Genomic DNA, 23,943 nt, shown 5'->3' on the forward strand with positions numbered 1-23,943 from the left:
CAAAATAAAAAAACAATTACAAAGGGATTTACCGACGGAATAACCTCGTCGGCATTAGACAATAGCTATGACCATCACCGACAAATTTCTAGATGGATAAATCCGGTGGATGTTTTCATGACTCACCAACAGATTTACCAATGGATTAATTCCGTCGGTATTATATTTTACCGACGGATTCACAGACGGTATATTCTGTCGGTATGTCAACAATTCACCAACTAAGTTACTGATGGAAATTAACCGTCGGTATCACCGACGGAATAACAATCCGTCGGTATTATTGAAGCGGGAATTTTTTTTTTTGGCGCGCAAATTCCGTCTGTAAAACCGTCGGTAAATTATTTTTTTTTGTTTTGCCGACGATATAGCGACGGAATGGGGAATCACCTGACGAAACACTACAAGATTTAACAGTTTTACCGACGGAATTTTTCCGTCGGCGTAAGACACATACTCCATCGGTAATTAATTTACCGACGAAATCAACCGACGGAGAATTTCCGTCGGTGAATATTTTTGTCGGTAATTTTTTTGTCCGTCGCTAAATCCATCGGTAATAATATTTTACGACGGATTTACTAAGCGGAACAGACGCGTCGGTAAATTTTTTATTATTACCGACGGATTTACCAACGGGATTTACCGACGGAAATTTCCGTCGGTAATTATTTAAAAACATTTTAAAAAATTCATTTTATAAAATTATAAAATTAATTAAATTAACATAAATCAACATTGTATAATATATACTCAAAATGCTTGGAAAAAAGAATAAGAAATCAACTCAAATAAATAAAACAAAAAACTTAATTCAACTAAAAAAATTCATATGAAAAAAATGAAGTTGCAATTGCTAAAAAATTTTAAAATCCTATAAATAAATCAACTAAAAAATTGATCTCATATGAAAAAAAAAATCTCACAACAACATTTATACAATTATTATAAACAAAATCAATTAAAATTAAATAAAAACAAATACAGTGAAAAAAATCATGAAAAATAAGAAAAAAGAAAAATCTTACCTTAAATATTACTTGCAAGTGAAGCTAAGGAAAAAAAATTCGTAAAGCATATTAATTAAAAAAAACTAAGAGGATAAAGAAGAAAGAAGAAGAAGACATACCCGAGCATGGAGGAAAAGAGAAGGAGATGAGGAGAGAAAAGAAGAGAAAGAAATAGATATTGATGTTTTTTACATATAGTGAAGAAGAAGAAGAAGAAGAAGTAGAAGTAGAAGAAGAAGAAGAAGAAGAAGAGAAGAAGAAGAAAGAAGAAGTAGAAGCAGTAGAAGAAGAAGAAAAGAAATAATGAGTCTGTCTCTTGTAAAATAAGCGGATTCAGGTTTTTTTTTGGGGCGCGTTACTGACGGATAATTTAATATTAATATTTTTTAATTATTCCATCGGTAATATTTAATTTAAATTTTCAATTTCGTAAAAAGTTTTCAGAAACTGCCAAAAATTACCGATGATTTTTCAATCCGTCGGTGATTCCGTCTGTAATATTTAAATGAAAATTTTAAATCAATTGAATTTTTTCAGAAAACCGCCAAAACACACCGACGAATTTTCAATCCGTCGGTGATTTTGTCCGTAAAGTAAAACAATTAACAGTGCAATTGGAAGATGAACAATTCTGGAGCTCTCTGGAAAATACCGACGGAAAATTCCGTCGGTAATTCCCTTTGTATTTGACATGATGAACAGTGTTCACAGTTTACCAATGGATTTCCCGACGGATTTATCGACGGAATTACCGACGGAATTTTCGTTGGTAAAAAATGACACGTCGTCATTTTTTTTGCTTTGTTTTAATTTTTTTTTTTCCCACGGTAATTCCGTCGGTATATACCGAGGGAATATTTCCGTCGGTAAAATCCCTCGGAAATTTACCGACGGAAATATTCCCTCGGTATTTCCATTTGTATTTATTGATTTTCTGGTAGTGAAAGGTAAGCCGACGGACGTGTTCCGTCGGTAATGTAGTCGGTAAATATTTTACCGACGTACTATCAATCACAGACCGACAGAATATTTCCGACGGTAAAACTGTGAATTCTTGTTGTTGTGTATGTAATGCAATCCATGTTGATAGTGAAGATCTAAATGGGATTTTCTTGATTAAACAACTGGTGTGATATAAAGGAAATAATCTCAAATCATTGACAACTAAAAATATTCAACTTATTCTCTCATTTTATTGAATAAGTTAATCATTTACTGAAGAATAGTGCAATTATTTGGTGTTTTAATTATTGAATAAGTTAATCATTGATTAAAAATAATTATTTGGTGTTTTAATAAGTTTTTAGCAAAGATTTTCATGAAGGAAATAAGAATAAGTGGTACAATTATTGAAATTTGTATGTAAAAAAACCATATGAAATGTGCAAAGTCAACATGATAACCTCCTGATTAACTTTGAAAACAACGTAAAAAGAATTTAAAAAATGCTATTAAAAATAAATAAAAAGAATATAGGTTTATATATTGATATATGAGTTGGCATGAGTTTCCAAAGCTTGCATACAAGCATTGAACCTCACCAAACCAGTGAGAAAGAATCGCCACTTGATCAACAATCAAACAACTTAAGCATGGAAGAAGACTACAGTACCTTTGCAACGCTAAAAGATTTGATATCTCACAATCGAAACATCATGGCTAAAGATTGTGAAGATAATGCTAGCTAGTATGTATATTCTATAATTCTAAATATCATGCTAGGATTTAAATAACATCTCTTGAAGATCACACTATGATTAGATAACATCTCTATATTTTAATTTTTGATATATATATATATATATATATTATATATATTATATATATATTATATATATATATATATATGGATCAATATAACATTGTTGAGTTCCATTTGAACCATGCTATTCATTTTTTAGTTTTAATTTGGTATCAAAACAAGTTATTGCTCTAAATATTAGCTTCTGTTTTTATTTAAAGACTAATTTAAGCTGTTTTATTTAACCATTTTTAAAACAATTTGTTTCAATCCTCTTCATTCTCTAGATGATTTTTTATTTATTATCTTTTTAATGATACATCAATTCATGATTTGTTGATTCATCATCCTTAAAATCTCTATTATTTAAATAGTTTGAATACTCTCATTGTTATTGTTATAAAAACCATCATTATGCCTTTATGGTATTCATTGTTTATTGTTACATCCAAGTAGCAAGCATGAAAGTTTGACTTGGAATTTGATTTATTGAACATTTTTGTTCTCTCTGATTTTTTATTGTTGCAAGCATATATAACAACCTCAACCAAAATTTTATTTAATGACCAAATAAGATTGTTTATCGATTGTGATCATTTTGACAAGTAGATGAGGTTACAACGGCAATATAAATAGTATTAATATACGTCAAACTCATAAAAAGTAAAATTATCATGAGTTTGAGGGAGCGCGTTAATAAATTGTGACATGTTTAAGAAAATAATCAAGGTAATATTTCCTTGATCATTTCCTAAAAAGGATAAAAAATTAAAAAAAATATTTCAATTATCTAATTAAAAGAGATGATCAAGCATTTTATATAATTTATTTTATTCTATTTCTTTATATGTCTTGCTATGTAGCTATAGAAACTCCACATGAGTTAAACTTAATTCATATATATTAAATAATATCATTTTCTTCTAATTTTAAATTTGTACAAATCATCTTGTTGTTGTTAACCTAGTTATTCGATACTTAAAGGGGATTCTAGACCACAACATACATTACACCAAACACTCTTTATAGTCGAATAAATATCATGTACAACTAAAAAGCAAGATATTGTAGCACGCTCCAAGATTGAACTAGAATAATAAGTGTTGCACATATGTGATGTCACGATGATGTTTATGTCAGAGCAAGATCTTTGTGGTGATGAAGAAAAGAACAAAAAATTCTTATTTCTTATTAGTAAAAAAAGAAAAAAAAGAATGGAGTCACCACTTAATATTTTGATTACTAGAAACCTTTACTGGTTTCAGGGTCTAGATAAAGGATTTAATTGTATATAAGAAGGATGTATCGCCCCTAGTACATCTTATTTAAGGTAAGTTGTATTGTTTGTTTGTCTAATATAAACTAACTTATTGTTTTGTATTTCTAACCATTGGTATTTTTATAAGGTTTAGAAAAAGTTCTTATCAGTAAAAAAATCTTTATCCTATCAATTTAAATCTTAACCATTCTAATGTCAATTTCTTTTTTAATTTTCTTTTAATATCTGGAATACGTCCTTACATATAAGTTTGTGATACTTGATATTCAAACAATCAAAATAGTTTTTGATAAAATGTGTTGATGCCAAAGTGGTTCTTGATTTTAGATTTCTTCAATGTGGTCTTCAATTGAAATTTATATTTCAAATTTTTCTTTTAATTAAGCCCTATTTACACCAATTTAGTATTTTAAAGTTTCAATTGTCTCTAATATTACAATATTTGCGAATTGATTCGAATTAGACCTTCAAACTTGATTTTTTTTCAATTGAGTCATTGATTTAAATCCACAAAACCATTAGAAGTTTAATTATGTCCTTGGAATTTAATTAATTCTTTCAATTTTTGTTCAATAGACTTTTAAACTTATTTTTTCTTTAAATTAAGTCTTAAATAAGTCAATTTAAACTTGTTAGAAAGTTTGGATTTCAACCTCAATATTTCCTTCCAATTTTGGTCAAGTTTGGATTTTAACCTTAATCTTCTTCATTTTTCCATCATATCTTGTCAAAATATCATAATCTAGTTGTTTTTTTGGTATTTTGATTTTTTGCAGCTCGAAGACTATCTTCTCGTGTCTCAAAAATATTTTTGGATTTTATATTTTATATTTTTTTGGATTTTTTTAAATACACATTTTTTTATAAAATAAATTTAAAGGGTTCAAAATTAAATTATGACACTAAGCAATGACATTCATAGGTAGAGAACTTTATTGATTTATATGCTTGTTAAAAAATGACATGTCACTCTCAACACAACACCTTGCCTGCCTATATGTTAATAACTTTGGAGCCCTTTCCTTATCTTCCTATCTAGTTGAAGTGGATTATAACTTTATCTGGAAGAAATTTTTTAATGAAAACATTTAAGCTCATTATATTTCTACCAATGACAAGCTTTTGGTTCTTAATGCCATGTGGCAAGCTTATGGTTCATTCTCTCACCATTAGCTTGAAGATCATTCTAGGATATCCTATGAACTTAAAGATCATGCTAGGATATCATGATATCATATCTCTCTAGTGATAAACCTATTTATATTTAACATCATGAACATCATGATATAATATCTCCCTTTGTGCTCCCTTTCTTCCTAAGTTTTCCAGTATGTCCTCTACATATTTTAGAACAATTTTTCAAGCTGGAGTGTGAGGTAGGCAATTTTGTACCGCATAATTGGACTTTAAAACTATTTGCACTTCTTTTACGGTTTCTGGTAAAATCTCATTCTCTTTCAATTTCCATCCCAAACCAATTAATTTCATCAATTCCATCCCAAATAATTGTGAATTGTAAATGATTAAAATTTGAAACTCTTAGCAGTAAAGGTAACAGAATCATGAATATTTAGAGATAAATAATTTGAACTTGTTGTGTTTTTATGTTATGTAAATTAAGGGTCCAAATCTCCACAAATATTTTGTTGTTCCTTCAGGTAGTGGATACAATGTCAAAAGTTTGCCCGTTATTGACAATTGGACCAACAATCCCATCTCTTTCTATCAATTGGCTCAGCACTAAGCCCACTGCATCAGTTGTATATATGTCCTTTGGTAGCTGTGCTACTCTAAGCAACAAGCAAATGGAGGAAATTGCATGGAGCTTAAAGAGGAGCAATTTTCACTTCTTGTGGGTGGTGATGGATTCTGAGAAAGGGAAGATCCCAGAAGGGTTTGTTGAAGAAGTGGAGAATAAGGGATTGCTAGTGAATTGGAGTCCTCAAGTGAAAGTGCTAGCAAATAAGGCTGTGGGATGTTTTTTCACACATTGCGGTTGGAACTCAACAATCGAGGCATTGAGCTTGGGTGTGCCAATGGTGACAATGCCAGGATGGAGTGATCAATGATCTACCATCATTTGTTAGTGATGCAGGTTCATATCCAGCTAGACGAGAACTCCTCCTTGGTCAGTTCTCAAATTTTCTTGAAGCAAGATGGCTGATATGGAACAGCTTTAATGAGCTTGAAGTTGAAGTGTGAACTCCTATTCCTTCATAATATAGTCATTTCTTTTGTTCATTCATTGGATGTTGAATACTGCTTGACATTTTGCTATTTCTGTACCAGGTAGTGAACTGGATGAGAATCAATAAATGGCCAATCAAACCAATAGGACCAATGATTCCATCAATGTTCTTGGACAAACGGTTGGGAGATGACAAAGATTATGGCTTAAACCTTTGCAAGCCCAATTCAGATGTTTGCATGATGTGCCAGGATGGAGTGATCAACAAACGAATTCTAAACTCGTTGGAGATGCTTGGAAGGTGGGGGTCAGAGCTAAGGTTGATGAGCATGGAATTGTGAAAAGAGAAGAGATTGCCATTTGCATAAAAGAAGTGATGGAGGGAGATAGAGGCAGAGAAATGAAAATGAATTCCAAGAAATGGAAAGAGCTGGCTATCGAGGCTACAAGCGAAGGTGGAACTTTTGATACTAACATTAATGTACTGGTAGCTATGTTGAGAAGCACCAAATGATTTAAATTATGTCACCTTATGCACAGTGCATTTGTATTTTATTTTTTCTAGGAAATTAGAGTTAGAAAATAATAATAATTGAAACTCGTTAATCCAAATAAAGCAAATTACATAACTGATGAGGTGATTTATCACCCACGATGGAAGATACTTTTGATTCTAATCTCTTCACAATAATGCACATGTATTGCCTATGATTTGCTTGGGCATATATTTTAAAGACATTTATCTAGTTCAATCCAGGACGTGGACCTTCATATGTTCAGAAAAAAACAATTTGATGAGAAACCTTCCGCAGATTAGGAAGTATCCATCATTGCAGAGTGATATTTTATTAAATTATTCCATCAATTTGGAACCAATCCATCAATTAGGAAATATTGGTCATGTTTTCTGGCATAACAGATCCAGGGGCAGAATTGATCAAATTTATACGGCATAAGTCCGGTACCTTCACCAAGTCGGCAGCAACCATGACATCGGAGTAACCTTCCGCATTGCGGGAGCTGAACGTAGAATTATATGCAGTAGAATTTCCATTGGAGGACTCAGTACAGGATTTTCGCAAGTTATTAAAATTGATCTAAAGGTCATAAAGTCGGTGCGAAGGTTATCGAACCAAAAGTTATATGGAAGATAGTTCCTGTAGCTGATGTAATTATCATATGCGATGAGAGATCGATGAGGTATGGAGAAGCAATCATCCATCTGAACAGCAGCTTCCACAAGTCGAACAGTGAAGTTGCTGTATTCGATCGCCTGAACATAATATTTCACCGTCTTCAAGTATAAAGTTGGACGATGGTTTTCACAAACAAGTTCATAACTTTTGTGGCCGCAGCTTTTGGGATCGGTGTTTAATCGAAAAGGGTAGCTGATATTATGGATGTTTCCACAGGAAGAAGGAGAGCAGTAATTGCTGTTCTTTCTAGCACTGCAGCTATGGTGGATGGCTATGATCTGTAGAAAAAGAAGGGCTGCATATGCACCAAAGAGGTGCCTTAATGTTCCACTGAACATCAGGACACCAATCGTTTCGTTACACTTTGGACATGAGTTTTATAGCATATGTTTTAGTAAATTACATGAAGAGCTTCTTTATGGCTTCCAGTTAGGAAAGTCAAGCTAGTCGACATGATTGAGCTTCTTGTTTTGGCATGATTTGACTTTACACGAATCTAAAGTAATGAAGATGGCATCTAGATCTGAATTGTTTGCCGGTTCATTTAAATTACTTTTTGCCATCAAATTTGAACATTGAATTGCAGTCCACTATGGAAAATTGGCTTTTGGATATGGAAAATCACTTCCTGTGGTCACCCGTGATGTGAGGCGTCCCAAAGTCTCTCTTCCTTCAATATTTTATTTATTTATGGAAGGTAGATTTGAATTATATAGTAAAAGTACGGTATAATTATACGTTATTAAATATAATTTTAAACTAAATTATTGAATTGAATTAAAATTTTATCACAAAATTTTAAAGATAATTTTTTATATTGAGGCAAACTTTCAGGTGAATCGGTGTTCGGTACGGGCTTGTAATATAGGTCAGAACAGACTATATAAATTTTTATTATTTATTTTCTTTTGACTTATAGACTTTCTATTTGGTAAAAATCTTTTTTCTACGAAGATGTGACAACTTGTTTTGAAAATTTTTTAATTTTACAAGGATCTTTAATGAGTTACAACATAATTTCTAAGTATGGTTAGAATTTATTACTGTTCTAAAATCATTTTCTTACAAAGAATTTTTATTCATCCTAATTACACAAGGAAAAAACAAACGGGTGGTGTTTGATAACATATTGATTTTTAGGATCATTGGGCAGATAAAGACTTATGATTTATGAGTTTATTTTTATTTTTGTTTGCTATAGCTCAAGGCTTGTTTGAATTAGAGTTTGAGTTTATTAGTAAAGGTTTTTAGTTAATTTTTATAAGTGGATCAATTCAGCATATAATAATAGATCCATTAGGGTTAATTTCTCAAAACTATTTAAACATTTATAACTTAAATTTTGGCAGCCATTGATGAATAATACTTCTGATTTTTTTAATTTTAACATGTGAGAGATTTTTGTATTTTTTTTTATTCTTGAACAAATTGAATCTATATATAAAAAATTAACCTACTTTTGTGGTCTTATTCAACCCTTATTCCATTAGTGATGATATTTTAAAATAAGTTTTTATTGTATCAAATATATTTTTCATTTTTTGAGATAAAATCTACAAAATCAAAAGGTTGGCATAAAACAGACTACTTTCTTCTTTCGACTAAAATTGGTACCTTTCATATTAAATTAGCATAAAATCTGGGGTTGCAAACATATATGGAAAGGGTGACTTTTTACCCATGTTTTGCTCCAATCACAGCTTAGACGTGTTTGGCATTGCGTTTTAAAAGTGCTTTTGAAAAAAACAATTATTTTTATTTTTATTTTGAATTAATATGTTTTTGATGTTTTCAAATCATTTTAATGTGTTGATCTCAAAAATAATTTTTTAAAAATAAAAAAAATATTATTGACATACTTTTCTTAATGAAACAAATATTTTTCTTGTTCTTCAAGAGTAGTGTCGCACGTGTGCGGCGTCGCGACGATCGTCCACCCTCAAGGAAAAATTATAAGGGTCTACTTGGCAAATGTGTAGACACAAGAAATTCTTGTCTCCTATCAGTGAAAAATTTGAATGGGAGTCGCCACCTAGTATTCTGGTCACTAGGAACCCTAACAGATCTTAGAGATTAAGTACGGAGACTGGTTGCGTTAAGGGAATGTATTAACACCCCAAATACACTCTACCTAAGGTAGAATGCATTGCTTTAATGTCTGATAAAATCTAAGATCTTGTTGTGGTTTCTATTTGTTGATCTGTCTATGGTTCAAGAAAAGTTCTCCTTTGTAAGGAGATCCTTATCTTATCAGGTAAAAAACCTAATTATTTTAAGTCGTCAAAATAAAATACCTTTTTAATATCAGGAATATGTTTTGCGTATAAATTCATAAACCCTGATATTAAAACAAAACAAAATAAAATTTTTGTTGTTTTTGAAATTTTGGTCAATGTTCTCTGGATTTTAATAAACTGGTTATTAAAGTCAAATTGCATGCTAAAACATTGTTTTTTCTTTTTTTATGTATGAAAAATACAATATGATTTTTAGCTTTGAGACACTTGGTTGTATGCACAAAAACATTTTTCTCTTTTTTCAATTTTTTTTGTATTTCTGGAAGTTTTAACGAAAACCTGGTATTTTAATATAGGATTTTGTATTTTTAACGACATAAAATACAGATCGATATTAAGTAAAAAAAAGAAGACATAAATCAAAAGGTGAGCAAATCACAACATATTAATAAATATATTGAAATGGGCCGAACCAGACCCAAATGCATGGGCTAGGCCGAACCTAGCCTATCTATGTGTGTGAACAGTGCCCTCCACTGTTCACATGCTACGTGAACAGTGGAGGCATGGCAGCAAAGGAGAAGAAGCAGGAGAAAGAAGAAAGGGAGAAGGGCTGACCTGCGGTGGCGTGGAGGCGGTGTTGATTGTGGCTCACGGTGGCGGCTGGGAAGCTCGGTGGAAACGACTGCAATGCTTCTTCTTTTTATGTGTAAAGACAACAACCCCTGCGTTTTCTTCTTCTTTTTTTCTATTTTTACTCTCGATTCTCGCCTCTATATCCATGTGCTTCTCCTCTCTTCTCTCTCTATTCCTCTGTTTTTTTTTTATGTTCTTCTTTCTCTTTCAGTTTTGTTCCTCTTTCGGTCTCCCCGACCTTCTCTGCTCTTCTCTCTTCCCTCTCCCCTCTTTTGTGTTCTCTCTCTTCTCTTGTTGTCTCTCTTTTGGTTTGTTTTTTTTTTCTTCTTCTTCCCCTTTTGTACACTCTCCTTTTTTTGGTCTTCCCCTTCCCTTGTTTTTATAGGCAAAAACAAGGGAAGGAGACGTGGATGGGGCGGCCATTGTGCTACCGCCCCAAACCACCCAAGGGGTACGTCCCCTCCATTCTTCCACCACGTGGCAAGCAAGTGGGTTGTCGGCGTCTTTTTGAGAGAGAGCTGGCGATGGAACAGAGGAAAAAATCTTGTTCTTCCTCCCCTACTTCGCGCGTCCAGGGGAAGAAGAAGACATGGGTGTCGTTCAAAACGACATCGTTTCAAGTTTTTTTTGTGAACAGTTCATGAAATGGCGTTGTTTTTCCCAAAACACGTCGTTTCATTTAAATAGATTTTGACGCCAAAACGCCTCATATTCAAAATTAGGGCTTCAATTTGCGCGTGTTTTGCATTTTGGTCCTTGGTCTCGGATTTCTTCAATTAAGTCCCTAATTGGCCATAAAACTTCAATATTTATGCAATTAAGCCCCTGATTTGACCAAGAACTTTAATTTCTTCCAATTAAAGCCCAAATTAACTCCAAAAATCCATTTTTCTTGCAATCAAACTCTCCATAAATTAATTTAAACATTCAATAAAATTTAATTGAGTCCATAAACATCTGATTTTCGACTTTTCATTCTTAAATTGAATTTTCTTTGTCAACAAGGCTCTCATCAATTAATAAAATACTGTCAAATTTTAATCTTTGTATTTTTAAAACCTCCTCAACAATTTTTGACCATTTTTTAAGTGTTTTGAAATCCTTTTTCACTGTCATATTTTTTTTATAATATTTTTTGATTTATTATTATTATTTTGTATTTTATTATTTTTTTGTCCGAGGATTCAAAAATGGGTTACAACAAGTAGTACCATCATCTTTCAAGAGGGGGGGGGACATCAAGTTTTATGTTAAGTTTTTTTTATCTTCCAAAAATAATCATTTTTGTATATTCTATCATTGTAGAAAAAAAAAAAAGCATTTGTCTTCCTAGTTTATAAGTTAAAAAAAAAAAAAGGCAAAACAATATTTTTCATATTTTAGCATTCTATAAAAATACTTGTTTTAGTATAAAAAATATAATTTTTTTTAAAAAATTGTTTTTGCATTTGAATAAAAATGTTCGTATGTTATTTTTTTAAAAAAAACAATATTTGTGCATTTATATTTGAACTTAATGGCAAGTTTATTAGTCATATTAAGTTTTTGTTAAAATCAAAAGGCTCATTAGACCGACATACCCAAATTTTAACAAAACAAACTTTGGTCTTTTTTTTTTCTCAAATAAAAAAAAAATGTTTTTTTGTTCTTTACTTAGTCTTCCAAAAATAATCATTTTTGTATATTCTATCATTGTTAAAAAAAAAAAAAAAACATTTGTCTTCCTAGTTTGTTTGTTAAAAAAAAAGAAGGCAAAAAAATATTTTTTTATATTTTAGCATTCTATAAAAATACTTGTTTTAGTATAAAAATATAAATGTTTTTTTAAAAAATTTGCATTCGCATCTGAATAAAAATGTTCTTATGTTATTTTTTTAAAACAAAATATTTATGCATGCATATTTGAACTTAATGACAAGTTTATTAGTCAAAATAAGTTTTTGTTAAAATCTAAAGGCTCATTAGACAGACATACCCAAAATTTAACAAAACAAACTTTTTTCTTTTTTTTTTTCTCAAATAAAAAAATGTTTTTTGTTCTTTTTTTTATGCTTAAAATAAATATACTCACAACAAACCATTACTTTTGAATGTTAAGAGAAGTATAACACATTTCTATTTTGTTTTTTTAAAAGATGTTTTTATAGGTTTAATATTTATTGACATTACATTAGAATTGGAAGTGTTGATCTGAGTTGGGTTCACTAAGCTTAGTATAGGCTCACTAGTATATTCATAGATATTAATTTGAGTTGTGATTTGGATTGATTAACTTAGAGTTGGTAATTCACTAAGTAATTGAGAGTAACAAAATTAACCAACTGGATTTTAAAATTGTTAGGTTTGAACCCTCAATAAAAAGTTTACTATATTGTGATGAACTCACCATCACCTTATAAATAAATCATAATAGTATAGCATAACAAACTATTAGCAATGAAGACAAGACTGATAATGCAATTTATTTCAGGTTGGATGTTTCAGGGATGATATTATCTTTTTTTTAGACATAACATGTGCCTTATCATAGATCTCTAAAGACCAGTTAATGTTTTGAATAACTATAAGAGTCAACAAGTTATTTTTAATAAAATAAAAAGAAACAATGTCATAATGGAACAAACATTAAGTAATTTTAGAAATTCATATTTTAATGTGAGAACGATACATGACTAGTGTATATTGGATGCTTTGTAAACCAGTTAATTGCAAGTTTTAACAAATGTTGTAACTTTTTTGGGTCCTCACACAAGAAAAGAGATAATACAAAAAAAAAAAAAATATATATAAAAAATAATAAAAATAATAGAAATAAATAAATAAATAAGTAGTACAAAAATATATCAATGAAAAGAGGATGCCAAAGCGCCCCAAAAAATGATCAAAAATTGGTTTAAGAGGTCCAAAATACAAATATTGAAATTTGACAGTATATCATTGACCGGTGAGAGCCCTATTGATTAAGAAAATTTTATTTGAGGAAGAAAAATACAAAATCAAATGTTGATAGACTCAATTAAATTTTATTTAAGGATTTAATTAAATTTATGGAGGGTTGATTGCAAAAAATATATGTTTTTAAGTCAATTTGGGTTTTAATTGGAAGAAATTAAATTTCTGGAGTCAAATTATAATTTTAGAGAGTTGATTTGGTCAAATCAGGGGCTTAATTACATAAATATTGAAGTTTAATGGCCAAAATGCAAAACGCGTGCAAATTGAAGGATTGATGTGAAATCTGGCGCTTTGGCGCTAGTTTTCATTTAAATAAAATGGCGCGTTCTAAGCAAAACGACACCGTTTCATGCGTAAAAAAAAAAGAGATGAAACGGTGCCGTTTTGAGGTGGCACTGTTTCATCATCTTCTTCCCCTGGACGTGCAGCAGGGGAAGAGAAATTTTGTTTTCTTCCCCTTGTCTCTTCCTCCCACGTGCTTTAGAGCCGAAGTCAGATACCACCCATCTCATGATGAGATGCTAGAGGAAACGTGCCCCGCAAGCGACGCATGCATGCTCACAGTAACCGGCTAATTAATTAACTGGTTACTGTGCTCATGCACAATTACCAGTCATGGTTTTTTTCCTTCTCCGGCGGGCCCAACCGATGCGGCTGGGCTAAGTCCAGCCCTGTTTTATGCGGGCTGGAACATCAGCCCAGCTCTATTAACTAAAGGCTGGAACATCAGCCCAACCCACGCGGCTGGGCTGAGTCGAGCCTTGTGGTTGGGCCAATACAGGCCTAGCCTAGTCCATTTTATTTTATTTATTACTTTTTTTCTTTTTTTTTTGTTCTTGTGTGTTTTTTTATTATTAAAAATACCTGGTTTTTGAAAAAAAGAACTTTTGTCTTCAAGCATACGGCCAAGTCTCTCAAAGCTAAAAAAAAAAACTCATATATTTTATTTTTTATACAAACAAAAAAAACTTCAAAAAAAAAAATATTATTATTTTAGCATGCATTTTGGCTTTAATAACCAATTTATTAAAGTCATGAGAACTTGGCCAATATTTAAAAAAAATCATAAAAATATTTTATTTTGTTTTAATGTCTGGGATTATGAATTTATATGTAAAACGTATTCCCGATATTAAAAAGGTAGTCCTTTATAGATATTAGACCGATTAGATTTTTACCCCATAAGATAAGATCCTCCTTATTGAGGAGGGCTTTTCTTGAACCTTAGATGGACCAACATGATAAGTCCTTAGAATTTTTTAGATAATAAAACAATGCAGCTTACCTGAGGTAGGATGTATTTGGGGTGCTAATACATTCCCTTGATGCAACCAGTCTCCGTACCCAATCTCTGAGACCAGTTAGGGTTTCTAGTGACCAAAATACTAGGTGGCGAATCCCACTCCATTTTTCACCGCTAAGAGACAAAGAATTGTTTGTCTCACCATATTTTCCACAATAGATAGACTTACCATTTTTCCATGCGTGCGACAACAAACACGACTATCATCAAAATTTAGATAGTTAAGGCATACAAAATTAACATATTACTTAAATAAACAAACATATAAGTGTATTTCTATCAACGACCAAATTGATATGAAGAATCAACGCTACAAACATTCGACGGATCTCTTAAACTTGTTGGATTAGCCATATTGATCCTATCATCATTTGATGTCTGTTGTGGAACGAGAAAAGGCTTATGAGGCATTTGTAGAGATTCAATATCTGCTTCAAGCATCTGTACAACTCTATGCATCGATGGACGATTAATAGGCTTCAATTGTATACACCATAAGGCCACTATAGTCATCTTTTTTATTGTGTTCTTTTCCTGCTCTGTCGCTTGATCTTCAAGTATATCCTTTCCTTCATTAACCTGGTCATAAATCCATGAAGGGAAGTACATCTGACTTGAATGATCTGCCAATGCATTCAGATTTTTTCTTCTACCAACCATTTCCATCAACAACATCCCAAAACTATAGACATCAGCTTTGTAAGAGACGCCTCCGATACTTTTGTAAAATAACTCAGGAGCCATGTATCCCATCGTTCCTCTAGCCATAGTAAGGGACACAATGCTATTATTAGTTGGATACAATTTTGCAAGTCCGAAATCTGAGACTTTTGGAGTGAAATTTTCATCCAGAAGAATGTTGTGAGGCTTGATGTCAAAATGCAAAATCTGCATGTCACAACCTTGATGTAGATATTCAATGCCACGAGCCACCCCAAGAGAAATTTCATATATTTTCTGGTTGCTCAGCGGTATGGTACCTTGCCTAGAAAAAATATACTTTTCAAGAGATCCATTAGGCATGAACTCATATATAAGGGCACGCTTTGAGCCCTCAACAGTAAAGCCTATGAGCTGCACCACATTGCAATGGTGAATTCTTCCAATGGTTGCAACTTCATTGATAAATTCTTGCCCATTACCTTTTTCTTTGCGTAAAATTTTTACAGCCGCAAAACGACCACTACGAAGCTTTCCTTTGTACACCGAGCCATAACCTCCTTCACCTAACTTGTCATTGAATCCGTGAGTTATCTTCTTAATCTCCGAGTAAGAGTACCTTATAAGCGTGAGATTATTATCATGACTTTGCAAGAATTCTTCAATCTTACAATACATTGATAAATGCCTTCTTCGCCATTTGTAGACCAATAAGGTTATGAGACATGGAAGCCCACAAATGAATAATATTGTATGATATATCCCTGCATATAGACATTATAAGAACATTAATCAATTATGGAAACATACTATTTGTTATTAGATTGCCATGTAAATTGTTTTTTCTAAATGAAATTATGATTCTTAATTCAAACATGTATCCACAAAAGCATCGATTTTTTTTTTTTTAATTTGAAAATTCTTATCACCAAATAAATTTAATTGAGATTTCATTGATTTAAGGGAAAAATCAAAAACATATATATATATATATATATATATATATATATATCAAATTTTTCTTGCCAATATATGTTGTTTTCAAATTTTGTAATTTTATTCATTAACTTATAAAATATCTCTCTTTATTTCTTAGAACAATAATTAAAAATTAGTCCTCAAACTTTTAATTCATTTTTTTAATTCCATCTTAATCCTCTAATTTTTAAACTCAAAGCTCTAATAAACAATGAAATAATTGTATATTTCACACCTCCATTCTTGATATTTTTAATATTATTTTTTTATTCGTTCAGTCCCTTTAGTATAGATATTTTTTTAATATGATCCCTCTATTGTGATTTGATCAATGCTTCCATTAAATGTCAACGCATGCCAAGAATATATAATTTTACACCTATAATTTTTTTTTAAAAAGAATGATTAAATTTTTTTTTATAAAATCAACAATTGAGAAATATTAGAAAAAAATTTCAAATTCTGAAAATTGAAATAAATTTGAATAAAAAAATTAGATTGAAAAAATGAAATTGACAAACCATTAGGGAAAAAAAAAACACCATGGAGTATTGTAAATATTATATTTTTTCATAACAGAGAAAAATAAAATATGTTAAGTCATTCTTTTTTATTTACATTTTTTATTTTTTAATATTTAATAACTTTTTAAATACTCCATTTCTTTTCTTTTTTTTACTAGATGCTTTGAAATTTATTTTTTCTATTTTTAATTGATAATTTTTTAGATATGCAAAAGATAATGGATGGAATCATTGAAGTACCAATACGTAGAGATAAAAATCGCACTTAATGGTTTCGAATCTTAATATACATTCATTGTCCATTTTAAAATTTCAATGAAGGGTTACAATTTATTTTTTCCATTTTAATCTAGTATTTAATTTGTCTCTAAGAGTTTTAGAGATTTTTAATTTTGATTTTTTTCCCTAATGTTTCCCATTTGTTTGTTATTTTTTTATAATTTGTATTATCTTTCTTTTATTTTTGGTAACTTTTGCATTTCTAAATTTTTGACACTCATCCATATTTAATGGAAAAATTGACATCGGTTGCAAGAAAATAAGTAATTAGAATTGAATTGAGGCATTTAAATTTGAAAGACTTATTTTTAACAATTTAAATAATGAAAAATGAGCAAAAGGTAATGCATGGATGAAAACCATTAAATATGTATCTCTAAAATTGATATTATCTTTTAAAGATTTTGCATCTTAATGATTTTGCATCTTAATATATATATACACATTTAATGGTTCATAGTTATTCCAAGAAAGCAAAAGAGAACACTTACCGATATACACAAGTAGCACAAGTAGTGTAATGAGCAAAATTATGAGAATGCTTAGTGCATCTGAAGATATGATCTTTGTGCTATACTTTCCTGCCAAATAAATAAATGAAGGGAATGAAAACAAATAGAAACTAAGAAACACAAACAATATTACATAAAGGCTATGCTCTTGACAGTCGCTTAATTTGGATAGTTGCATTGGACACTCCCCTCCTCTATGAGCCAAGAAAGTTTCAACAAAATCCTAATTTGAAGAGAGAAACTAAAATTGTAATAATTATAACCAAGAATAGATAAGGACTAAAATAAGATTATATGGATAAACTTGCTAATAATATTTGTTAAATTCAAAAAAACTTTTATCTCGATGCTCTCATGCGCTAAACAATGCATGTATAATCATATGGAAATGTACGTAGCTTATACATCATATTTTAGCAATCGTAAGATTCTTAATTAAATTATAATAACCTCTTATAAGGAAAATAAAATATTAAAAAAAAAATCTATTTATACCCAATATATATGCATTAAACTTTTTTTAAAACCATCCCTGCAAGAAAAATTATTAAGGAATTTTGAATTGTAATAATTTTAAACTTTTGTATGGTTTTTGTAATAATTTTTATGATACTTCTAATTAAACTAATCTATAATTAAGTATAATTATCTAAACTAACACCAAATATTTAGATTAACTCCTTGAACCGAATAAAAGAAAACTTTCACATACATTTTTGTAAGAGAAAGATTGTAATTTAGCCTAAATAAGACATGCATGAGCTAATTAATCCTCACCGTGCTTACAAAAATTGAATTCCAATCGTGGTTGCCCTACAATAACAGAAAAAGAGAAACGTAAATATGTGAAATATATATATAAAAAAATATAAGTGAAAAGGCTACGAAAAGGGCATTATTTAAATCCTTTAGGATACATGCATGCATGCATATATATATATATATATATATATATATATACACACACACACACACACACATCACAATTCACAAATAAATTTATTACTACTACTCTGCTTAGAAAGTGTTATAATAAGATAAAATAAATTAACTCACCGGAGCTTCGATAAAATATCAAGTCGCAAGCTATATTCATAAAAAAAAAAAAAGAATAAAAGGTATTGTCACTTATCAGTGTCTAAGATTTTTGGTATACAAAAAAATAAAGAAAATGCCTTCGAGATAAATTTATCAAATCTAATCCGTATATTCTTTTTTGCAAAATTGAACCATAATAAATAAAGACTCCTCACCTGGTAAATCCCTAGTTATCAGCCATACATCAACGACTACATTTCAAGGAAAATATAACATTGCGTCAATATTCAGAATCTTATAATTCATAAATTTAACTGAAGGAAAGAGCATGCAAGTGTGTTTTGGTATTCAAATAACCTGATAGCTAGAAATAGACTTGGAGAGTTTAAAGCAAAATTAAGAAGAAATGTACTAAAAGATTATCAAATTGAATTCATTATTAAGAGAGTGGATTATCATTCTGAGAGCTAATCATTTCAACAAATTCATATATTTTTAACAGCAATAACTTCTTAGATTTACTTTAAACTTAGCTAGAAATAGGCATCTATAGTGGATATCCTTACTTCATACTCAACCTTTCACCATCTTTCATGCAAATATTTCAAGATTTTAGGTAGAAAAGTTAGAGAGTTTACGTAATAGCAAAGTTTATAAAGATCTCTCTCTCCAATTCATTTTTTTAATGTCTTGAACCTTATTTAGGTTTTATGTTAAAGAATTTAGATAAATAGAAAAGTTCTTACCAAGGTAATTTAGTATACGATTAGCCAGAATACCTGCAAGGAAAAACAAACAAATAATAAAGAGACTAAGTAACATCATATTACTTTTTATTGAGGAATATAAAAATAATTATGCATTTTGATTTAAAAAGGTTGAGGAATTGTATATAATATTTTAAATTATCATTACAAGGTGAAAGTTAGTTTTATATAATATATGGGGTGTAAAATTAAAATTATGATAGAGAAAAATATTTGTTTTTTAAAAAATTAATAAGGCTGTAAGAAAGAGGTATATGATTTTTAAAATCTGAGAGAGAGAGAGAGATAAATTTCATATATAACTGTGGAGGGGATGTTTAAAACTCAAGCCAAGTACTTTGGTCATTGCCCATTGAATAATATATGTTAATGTTTCGTGTATTGGTAATAATAATAACAATTAATTATTATTATTATTATTTCAAACAAAACAAACAGATTATAAAATAAAATAAATATGACAATCATGTTTATATTCGCATATTGATATAAAAAATATAACCATGATGTTAAAGAGAGGTACTTACCTATTGCACTTTGGATTGGAGAACTGCTTAATCCTACATGTATATATATATATATATATATATAAAGAAAGAGTTAAATTAATTAAATTAATTAAAATCCTTTTATGAGAATAATTATGCAACTGATATGAATGAAAGAGCTAATAAGAGCTTAAGACAAACGGTAAAGCATTATTTTCCTCTTTTTATCAGCGACCTGTGTGGGTGAGAGGGAGAGGGAGGGAGAGAGAGAGAGAGAGAGAGTAACGTACCGCAATAACTGCTTATGTTGGCTTCATCAAGTTTGCAGGGGTTCTCTTTCAGAAAATCACAACAGGCCCCAGACCATGAAAGATCAAACCCATATAGAATATTATCGCGGACTTCTTCTATAGAGGAAATATTGGTCCAATTTTTCGGCTGAAAAGTGAAAGGCGCGTAATACATCAAATTTACACGGCACAGGTCCGGTATGTCCCCCACGGAAGATTCAATTAAGACATAGCTGGAATAACCCTCCATATTGTGGGAATTAAAAAGAGTACTACCATTTTTGCATGAAGAAGCATCCACAATATAGCGTGGAGGACTCGGTATTGGCTTTGGGCAACTTATAAAAATAAAATTTACAAAGGACCAAGTACCGCTACCGAACCCGCCAAGATCATATGGAAGATAATCCATGTTGTCGAAAGTATAGTAGATTAAAGAATGACGAGGGATAGAGAAGCAATCATCCTTCTGAACATCAGCATCCACAAGTCGAATCGTGAAGTTGCTGTAATCGATTGCCTGAACGTAATATTTTACCGTCTTCTTCTTCAAGTATAAAGCTGGGCGGTTGTTTTCACAAGTAAGTTCATATTTTTTGTTGCCGCAGCTATTGGGATCGGTGCTTAGTCGAAAAGGGTAGCTAATATTATGGATGTTGCCACAAGAAGATGGAGCGCAGTAAACACTGTTCTTTCTAGCACTGCAACTCTGGTGACCGGCTAGGATGACTAGTAGAAGAAGGGCTGGGTATGCACCGAAAAGGTGCTTTGATATTCCACTCAACATCAAGAGAAAACTTGCAGGGTAATAAAATAATGGTTTTGTTTTGTTACTCTGCCTGCATATATATATATATATATATATATATAGGTTTTTCACTGTAGTAGTTTTTTTTTTTCTCGTTTTTGCTTTTTTTTTTATATATATATAACATGTATTTTTTATCTAAAATTGACTTTTTCTACTTCTTCTTCTTCTTTTTTTTAATTTTTTTTAAATTATCTTTTCTAAATTTTTTAAATATTGAGCTAGTTAAAAATTTAACTATCTAGTTTTTTTAAAAAACATTGTGGATTGCTATAATATTCTCATACATTGTTTTTTTATGATTTATTTATTCTTTTTTTTTTTTCAAAACAGTCTTTGTAATTTTTTTTTTATATTAAGTTGGTTGATAATTTAACTTTGTAGTTTTTTTTTTTTTAAAAAAAAACAATATCGATTGCTACAGTGTTTCCCCTACATAGTTTTTGTTTTGCTGCATATTTCCCCACATATTTTTTTAAAAAATTATCTTTATCGAATTTATTTTTTTCAATAATAAGTTGGCTGATAATCTAGTTTTAGCTTTCCCCACATGTTTTTTTTTATTTGTTTTTCTTTTTTTTTCAAAATTGTCATATTTTACATTTTTTTTGTTTTGTTTTTTTCAGAATTATTTTTGTTGATTTTATTTTTTACTATTGAGCTTATTGAAAATTTAGTTTTTTTAGTTTTTTTCTTTAAAACACTGTAGCTTTCCCCACGTGTTTTTTTTTTTTCCGCTTTTGTTTCCTTTTTTTTTTACATGGTTTTTTTTAATTGACCCAAAATTGACTCTTTTTTTTAAATAGTCTTTGTCGTTTTTTTTTTATATATTGAGCTGGTTGAGAACTTAGCTTTGTAGCTTTTTTCAAAAAAAAAAAAAGGATTATGAATTGTTACAGTGTTTCCCTTACATGGTTTTTTGTTTGGTTGTAGTGTTTCCCCCACATGTTTTTTTTTTTAAATTATCTTTGTTGAATTTATATTTTTAATATTAAGTTGGTTGAGAATTTAGCTTTAGCTTTAGCTTTCCCCACCTTTGTTCTCATTTTTTAAAATTTTTCCCAAAATTGTCTTTCTTCTTTATATTTTTTTTCATAATTATTTTTGTTGATTTTATTTTTTTACTATTGAGTTGATTGAGAATTTAGTTTTTAATTTTTTTTTCTTTGAAACACTAGATTGCTACAGTGTTTCTCTACATAGTTTTTTATTAAATAATTTTTTTTTCAGAATTATCTTTGTCGATTTTATTTTTTTCATATTAAGCTGATTGAGAATTTAGCTTTGTAGTTATTTATAACACTGTAAATTGCTACAATATTTTCCCACATTATTTTTGCCTTGCTACAATGTTTCCCCACATGTTTTTTTTATCGATGTTTTTTTTCCAAATTTATTTTTGTCGAATTTTCTTTTTTTATACTGAGCCGGTTGGCAATTTAGCTTTTTTTCCTTAAAACATTGTTGATTGCTACAGTGTTTTCCCATATGATATTTTTTTTTAATTATCTTTGTCGTTTTTATTATTTTTAATATTGAGCTGGTTAAAAATTACAACTGTAGATTTTTCTCATAAAACACTATAGATTGTTACAGTGTTTTCCCTGCATGTTTTTTTTCCTTTCGTTTTTTTTTATATTTGTCAAATTATCTTTGTTGAATTTTTTTAATATTGAGCTGGTTGAGAATTATAATTGTATATTTCCTCACAAAAAACTATAGATTGCTACGGTATTTTCTTAGATGATTTTAAAATTGAGCTGGTTGAAAATTTAACTTTGATTTTCACCACATGTTTTTTTTCCATTTTATTATTATATTTGTTTTTTGCTTTTTTTCTTCCAAAATTATCATCTTCTTTTTTTTCATTTTTTTTTGTGTTTTTTGTTTTCATAATTATTTTTATCGATTTTGTTTTTTATATTGAGCTGGTTGAGAATATAACTTTGTAATTTTTTCCTTTAAAATATTATTGATGGTGATATTTTTTTTTTTATATAATTTTTTTTCACAAATCCACGATAATACACAAACATAACACAAGCCCACGGCATCACTCGATCATGTCATCTAGTAATATATATATATATATTTTTATGTGGTCTTGGGAACAATACTTTTTTATAAACTGGGTCCATCCTCGTTCAATACAAAAAGGGATCGATCATGGGTCAAAGTCGACGAATTAATAATTGCATGGTTACTACTGAAGCCTTAGGAAATTATATGAGGAGTTCGCACCAATGAAAGTTAACGCAATTACAAAATATCAACGATCACTTTTTAATTTTTTTAATTTGATAATCATTTCATTTATAATATTTAATTTAAAATTTTAATTTAATTTAATTTTTTTAAAAAATCATTAAATAACACTAATGACTTTTAATCTCAGTAATTTTATTTATAAAAAAACAGTAATTAACCATACGAATTAATTAAACTGGATATTTATATAAACGGGGTCCATCCTCATTCAATACGAAAGTGACCGACCATTAGGAAATTACAAGAGGAGTTCCCATCTTGGGTCAAGTCTACGAATTAATTATGGCATGGTTACTACTGAAGCATTAGGAAATTACAAGAGGAGTTCCCACCAAAGAAAAGGGGAAGCCAACTTTGAATTTTATAAAAATGCACAAGGGGTACCCACCAGTGTTCTTTCTAGCACTGCAACTCTGGTGACCGGCTAGGATGACTAGAAGAAGAAGGGCTGGGTATGCACCGAAAAGGTGCTTTGATATTCCACTCAACATCGAGAGAAAACTTGCAGGGAAATAAAATAATGGTTTTGTTTTGTTACTATGCCTGCACATATATATATATATATATATATATATATATATATATATTATGTGGTCCTGAGAACAATACTCTTTTATAAACTGGGTCCATCCTCATTCAATACAAAAGGGGGATCGATCATGGGTCAAGTCGATGAATTAATAATTGCATGGTTACTACTGAAGCATAAGGAAATTACATGAGGAGTTCCCACAAAAGAAAAGGGGACGCCAAATTTGAATTTTATAAAAATGCACAGAAGGGGTA

The 23,943-nt window shown here is 30.0% G+C and overlaps 2 protein-coding genes across 4 annotated transcripts; one reads left to right on the forward strand and one right to left on the reverse strand.

The window, feature by feature from the left end:
• Positions 1 to 5,700: 5,700 nt before the first annotated feature.
• LOC118055644 (UDP-glycosyltransferase 74F2-like) lies at positions 5,701 to 6,810 on the forward strand. The gene is made up of 2 exons (XM_073408132.1): positions 5,701 to 6,088; positions 6,470 to 6,810. Exons 1-2 carry the CDS (start codon positions 5,701 to 5,703, stop codon positions 6,730 to 6,732), a joined length of 651 nt encoding a protein of 216 aa, XP_073264233.1. The 3' UTR covers positions 6,733 to 6,810.
• Positions 6,811 to 14,746: 7,936 nt separating this feature from the next.
• Positions 14,747 to 20,924, reverse strand: LOC118055635 (LEAF RUST 10 DISEASE-RESISTANCE LOCUS RECEPTOR-LIKE PROTEIN KINASE-like 2.4). Of its 3 annotated transcripts, XM_035067584.2 has the most exons (8): positions 20,082 to 20,924; positions 19,831 to 19,863; positions 19,283 to 19,315; positions 18,752 to 18,787; positions 18,555 to 18,584; positions 18,276 to 18,311; positions 17,478 to 17,567; positions 14,747 to 15,969 (listed from the first exon to the last, which is right to left on the reverse strand). In XM_035067584.2, the coding sequence occupies exons 1-8, from the start codon at positions 20,866 to 20,868 to the stop codon at positions 14,825 to 14,827; spliced, it is 2,190 nt and encodes a 729-aa protein (XP_034923475.1). In that variant the 5' UTR covers positions 20,869 to 20,924; the 3' UTR covers positions 14,747 to 14,824. The 3 variants fall into 3 exon arrangements, with proteins under 3 accessions (XP_034923475.1, XP_034923476.1, XP_073264271.1); XM_035067585.2 differs by lacking the exon at positions 18,555 to 18,584; XM_073408170.1 differs by lacking the exons at positions 18,555 to 18,584; positions 18,752 to 18,787.
• Positions 20,925 to 23,943: the final 3,019 nt, after the last annotated feature.

The sequence above is a fragment of the Populus alba genome, chromosome 3, assembly GCF_005239225.2.
Source record: "Populus alba chromosome 3, ASM523922v2, whole genome shotgun sequence".
NCBI lineage: Eukaryota > Viridiplantae > Streptophyta > Magnoliopsida > Malpighiales > Salicaceae > Populus > Populus alba.

Coding starts and splice junctions, on each gene's coding strand:
- LOC118055635 (XM_035067584.2), bottom strand. CDS start 20,868: ATGTTGAGTGGAATATCAAAGCACCTTTTCGGTGCATACCCAGCCCTT. Junction 19,864..20,081: donor CAACATAAGCAGTTATTGCG/GTACGTTACTCT, acceptor ATATACATGTAG/GATTAAGCAGTTCTCCAATC. Junction 19,316..19,830: donor TCCAATCCAAAGTGCAATAG/GTAAGTACCTCT, acceptor TTTTCCTTGCAG/GTATTCTGGCTAATCGTATA.
- LOC118055644 (XM_073408132.1), top strand. CDS start 5,701: ATGTCAAAAGTTTGCCCGTTATTGACAATTGGACCAACAATCCCATCT. Junction 6,089..6,469: donor GGTGACAATGCCAGGATGGA/GTGATCAATGAT, acceptor ATGATGTGCCAG/GATGGAGTGATCAACAAACG.